This window comes from Kryptolebias marmoratus, linkage group LG17 (assembly GCF_001649575.2).
Source record: "Kryptolebias marmoratus isolate JLee-2015 linkage group LG17, ASM164957v2, whole genome shotgun sequence".
NCBI classification, from domain to species: Eukaryota; Metazoa; Chordata; class Actinopteri; order Cyprinodontiformes; family Rivulidae; genus Kryptolebias; species Kryptolebias marmoratus.
The window spans coordinates 722,946-728,945 of record NC_051446.1 but is presented as its reverse complement, the minus strand read 5'-3'; the positions used below and the strand labels follow the sequence as shown (position 1 = coordinate 728,945).

Sequence of the window (6,000 nt, the reverse complement as noted above, 5' to 3'; positions counted from 1 at the left end):
AAGGTTCAGGGATTGAGTGCCGGTCATCACGTGACTATATAGAGTCACGTGGGTCACCGGCAGGTCACAGGTGACTTTGTCGTGATTAGTACTCGACCTGCGCATGCGCAAGAATGATCATTCAGTGCTTGAAGCACCGCCTCTGGCGGTCATCAAGGGATTCATAGAACCGTAGTTACAACTGTAACTTTCGGTCTATGATTTATTGCTGTCTAAGCAGTTCTTTGAGATATTGATACTGAACTCACTGATATTGCAATGACAATACATTTGTGATATATTGTGCAGCCTTATTTCCTATCGTCTTTAAACGCACCACAGCTCACTCCACCTCGCATCCTGAATGATTTTGGTCATTTTTTAAGCACCTGGTCAGAATTTGCTGCATTTATTTTAAGCTACGGTAAGTAACCCATAAAGACTGTTGGCTACTGTTCTTTTGCATTAAACAATAGTGTTAAATAAACATTCATACAGTGATTAAAAGTGGATTAAAAATATTGATATATACATCCTGTATCATGATAAAGCTTCAAAATATTGCAATATTAATTTTTGGTCATATCGCCCAGCCCTCCCAACAATGTTGTAATAAGATCTGGAGATGTTTGAGAGGGGTTTCTATGTTCATCTCGCCAGATTCCACAGTGAATCAAAGAATGAGGAGGTTTTAAACACTGTTCAGAATTTAGGTGAATGCTAAGTACTGAATTAGACAGAACCCCTTAACCCTTTATCTGAATTTTTATAGGGTAGTGGTTAAATTTGTTGAACGACCTTTGAGGAAATCTGTACAGTCAGTGATTTCTGTCTCTCTCTGAGACTTCTGCTCCTGTCCACAGGTATTTTGTCCCACTCCTCATGAACAAACTGCTCCATCTGTCACAAGTTTGAAGGGTTCCTTCTCCAGATGTTTCAGCTCCTTCCACAGATGTTTAACAGGATTTAGATCAGCGCTCAGAGGCCACTTCTGACACTGAGCAGCTCATTTGGCTCCAGAACTTCTTGACAGTCTTCAGATTTCATTGGACCCTGAACAGATTTAGGACCCCCTTCATCAGATGCAGCAAAGCAGCCTCAGAACAGAACGGAGCCTCCTCCATGTTTCACTGTGGGTACAGGGTTCATTTCTTGAGTCTGTGAACATGAAACTGATGAGACTTATTGCCAAAAAGCTCCAGTTTTGTCGCATCTGTTCAAAGGGCATTCTCCCAAAAGGTTTGTGGTTTGTTAAGATGCATTTAGGCAAATTCCAGTCTTTTTATGATTTTCTTTAAACAGTGATGTCATCTTTGATGTTTCTGTCTTTTGTTGTTTTTTCCTTTCTCCACTTTCATTCAAACAGTGACAGATAATGAGAACAGACACAGGGGTACATTAACCTTGGAGTTCACCTCTAATCTCTTTGGAAGTTATCCTGGGCTCTTTGAAGAGATAATACAAATGATAACTAATTTGTCATCAGTTTTCCTCCTGCAGCCACATCCAGGGAGGTTTTCTCCAGTCCTGTGGACCTTAACCTTCTGAATAATCTGAGCAGCTGTAGGTAGGTAGGTAGGTACATTTATTTATATAGCACTTTTCAGCACAAGGCGACTCAAAGTGCTTTACAACACAAGAACAAAATTACAGACAACGTTACAGAACTTGATAATGCAGTAATTAAACACAATTAAACACAATTAAACACAATAAAACACAAAAGCTAAACAAGATAAACTAAACTAAGTGTACAGTTTGGATAAATAATCTAAAACATGAGAATGCTAAACTAATGATACCGAGCTTTCTAAATGGTACCAGACCCCCTATACGGCCGACATAACAATTACTAACTAAGGTCTAAACATAACTAAACTAAGGTACTAACATTACCAAGGCCCGCTAAACAGCCAACATGAGAGATGCTAAGATAAACTAAACATGACTAAACTAAACTAAGGGACGAACTCTAACTAACAGTACCAAGGCCCTCTGAACAGCCAACGTAAAAATTTCTAATATATATAGATAATCTAAATAAGGAACAACGGAAGGAAGAAAAAAAAAAAAAAGGCAAGTATGAGTAGTCACAGGAACATCCAGCTGCTTGGAGATGGTCTTATAGTCTTTATCTTTAACATGCTGCTCAATCATTTTCTTTCTAAGCTCCTGAGACAGCTCTGTCCTCAGCTTTCTGTGCTCCATGTTCAGTGTGGTACACACCATGATACCAAACAGCCCTGTGACTACTTTGTATCCTTTAAACAGGCAGACGGCAGACTGACTGATTACAAGACTGAAGACACCTGTGATGCTGATTACAGGACACACATGAGTTTAACATGTCCCTGTGGGCAAATTAGTTTAAACCTTTTCCAGGGAACCATCCTTTTTGCTTTTATTGTTAGTTTCAAGTTATTTCAGTGGCTTTTGTGTTTTGTTTTGTTTGTTTTTTTAATGAAACAGGCACAAAACTAATTTATGCCTGTAAGTGGCCGAGATTAGGTGCAATCTGATTCAGTTTTCAATTACACACATATAGAAAATAAATAAAATCAATGAAGTAAAATAAAATTTACACTAATTAAATATACTCATTTTAACATTTGAATGTTGTTTCATAGAAATTAACCACCTACTGTTGATTTAACAGTAAACCTGATTTGGCAGATTAAATGGATAATCCAGCTATTTAGTTTGGAAGCTTTTTAAAAAATAAATTACTATCACTCATTGACTAAATGAAAGTTAAACTCTGAAATAGGACAATTTTTTTGTTCCCTTATTTTCATTTAGACAAATAGATAACTGAAAAAAAAATAAAGGAGAGGAGAGTCTGTACAGTACTGAATTAGTTTTAAGCAAGAACCTGGTTTTACAGAAAATCCTCAAGACCTCTGTCTTGTTCCTGGTTCCATTTCTGACTGTGTAGAGGGTTGAATGCAGGTAGGAACTGACCTGGAAATGAGGCAATTCAATGAGAGGCGGAGAATGGCGAGGAACAGGAACATAGGAATGGCCCAGCCATACCATGCTGCATACATATAAACCTGCAGAGAAGGAATACACACCCACAAACACACACACATACACAGAGAGAGAGAGAGAGAGAGAGAGAGACTTTGAGGAAGTCTGACCTAAAGGGATATTTCTTTCTTTTTTTTTTTAAAGAAGTGAAGTTGTATAAAAAGCTCATTAGTATTCAGTGCCTTCCATGCAGAACTACCAGTCAGCATGCACTCAGTTGGCAGAATCTGGAAGATATTCTGAGAAACAACTCAAATTTACCAAGCTCTGACCAGGAACAATTAAAAATGTATATTTTACCATTTAAAATAAATCAAACTTCAAATGTTTCAATGAAATTTAGGTAAATGCTATATTGTGGATTTTTACAGTGTCACCCTTGTGTCAGTTATTAATCACCTGTCTCCAACAGGTTAATGTTTTTGCCTGTGTGTTTGTGTGTGTGTGTTTTTTTGCTTGTCTGTACAGTTAGAAAATATCTCATGGATCCCTAAACAGACTTTAATGTAACTTTCACAAAGTAATTATTGAATATATATATGCAAGTGGATTAACTTTTGAAGTCTATCCAATTCAAGATGACAGCCACAACAAACAATCTTAGCAAACACAAAAATGTCCAGCTCAAGTTGGTGCATTAGTAGCTACGAGTGATCCATCTTATACTCTAAGTGCTAACTGATCTTGCATGATTTATGTTTAAAAACTTTGTCATTAGACCCGAGCAGCGAAGCGTTGCAAAGGCATATTATAATTAATTATTCGATTCAACTCTGTCTGTTAGTAAAAAATCTCATAAATCAGTTTATGAATTTTAATGAAAGTTCACAAAAGTATTTATTGGATATACATATACAACTAATTAAATTTTAGAGTCAAGTCATTCAAGATGGCTGCCACAACTAATCAAACTTAGCCAATTTAACAGACATTGAGCTAAAACTTGGTGTGGAAGTAACAGAATCATTCACATTTTTCATACATTTTTTTCAATCCAAGGATGTCTATCAGCCCTGATTAATCAAGACTATGGAGAACCCATTTTTGCTCTTTTTTTCCCCTCACCATCTGCACCTGTTATTTGTTCATTTTTAGCATCAAATAATAAAACAAAAAGCACTAATTGTATGCCGGCTTAAACACACCCATCAAGTTCAGCAGGTGTAAACAGTTTGAACTCTTTGTTGTCTTCACTTCACATTCAAAACATGACCTTCTGTCACAAACACAGAAGGCACGGAAGGGACAGAGAGAAAAAGAAAATAATTTCATCACAGCCAGCTCCAGGTTTTAACAGATGAAGTGTAGAGGGACAACTCTCACATCATCATAGATAAATCAGGGACATTTTGTGCTTTATTGATCTTCACTGCAAATGTGCCTTTGATTTTTATCCTGAGCACAAGGTGTTCATTGTGCTCTCTCTGTTCAGGTAGAGTCACCTGCTGAAGCTTGGAACTCCTCAAGAGTTGTTACAGGTATCTTGGTGGCCTCTCTCACTATTCTCCTTCATGGTTACTCAGTTTGTGACGAAAGCCTGCTCTTGGTAGATTTACACGTCTGATATTCCTTCCATCTCTTAATGATAGATTTAACAGAGGTCAGCAGGATGGCGTAGTTGTTAGAGCTGTCGCCTCACATCAAAAAGGTCATAGGTGGGTTTTCTTTGGCTACTACAGTTTCCTCTCACAGACCAAAAACATGCATGGTTGGTTAACTCTAAATTGTCCCTAGGTGTGAGTGACAGTATCTCTACAGTATGTGTCCCTGTGTTGGACTTGCGACTTATCCAAGGTGTACCCTGCCTCTTGCACAGTGATGGACGGATGGTTGGATATTCCCAGGGACATTTAGGATCTTAGAAATTATTTTGGATCCATCCCCTGGCTTGCACTTTTCAATAATCTTTTCTCTGCATTAACTGCTGGAGATGGGCACCAGCTGCCCGCAACCCAGAAAGGAGAAGCTGGTTAAGAAACTGGATGGATGAATTAAGACACTTTATAGGGGGTGAATATTTATGCCATTGTTTATTTTACATGATATTTTTATTTAATTGTTGAAATTTGATTTCACTTTGTCATAAAAGAGGTTTTTTTGAAAAAGAAAATTATCACAAAGGCCAATTTATATTGCCTAGTTTATAATAGCAATTAAAAAGGGTAAAACAACTAAGGGGAGAATACTTTTCAACAGATTCTCACTGGCCCACCTGGTTTAGATGAAGGTGATGACAGAAGAGAAAGTGAGAAATGAGGAAAATGTAGGTTTATTGCAGGTGATATTGTTACTGTGATATTAAACAAAAATAATGAACACTGCAAGTTATTCTAACATTGTGCAGCCCTAACCCCAACCTAAACTCAATTCACCTCTAAAATGAGGTAGATGATTTTACCAGAAAAAGGTCCTAAAAAGGTAAAACCAGGTACATGAAGAAAAAAAACAACTCTTTGTTACTTGTTTTTGCTTGTTTGATTTGTCATGTTTCTTAGTTTTTGGTGTTTGTGTTGGGTGTGTTTAGAGAAACACCAAGTACTGATACTGCTTTCTGTGTATGTGCACTTACAATAAAGGCGATGGCAGATGTGTAGACAGAGTACCAGCTGGATAAGGCAGAGAGGTTTCTCATGAAGTTGGTCACAGGTCTAAAGCCTCTTTCTAAACACACATCAGACAAACCAACAAACCAGTGATTGATAATCAAACACATCAAAGAAAATATCATCTGTTCAGTTGTTCCTTTCATTAATGATTCATCAAAGACTTTTCTCCCGGAACATCATATCACCAAAATTATTCAAAAAGGTATGGCGTATTTGGTAATTAGTAAACTCCTTTGGTCATCACTGAATTAAACTCCACTGAACCTATGTGCGTGGGCACCCAATTACGTGATAAAATGGAGCTGCAATATCAGAGGGGTAATTGTGTCTGCATAAGAGCAAGCAATGCTAGGATATACAGTGCATGCTTAGCTGGTGTAATGGA

General features: G+C 37.5%; 1 protein-coding gene across 6 annotated transcripts in view; it reads right to left on the bottom strand.

The window, feature by feature from the left end:
- LOC108249877 (GRAM domain-containing protein 4) overlaps positions 1–6,000 on the bottom strand; it is an 81,775-nt gene that overhangs the window by 60,463 nt on the left and 15,312 nt on the right. For all 6 annotated transcript variants that reach the window (XR_005234283.1, XR_005234284.1, XM_037980679.1 and 3 more), the window contains exons 8-9: positions 5,579–5,670; positions 2,941–3,032 (exon numbers count right to left, since the gene is read on the bottom strand). Coding sequence is in view for 4 of the 6 variants with exons in the window: in XM_037980679.1 (XP_037836607.1) it covers positions 2,941–3,032; positions 5,579–5,670 (184 nt within the window). In the remaining 2 variants the exon portion in view is untranslated. The remainder of the gene's footprint in view (positions 1–2,940; positions 3,033–5,578; positions 5,671–6,000) is intronic.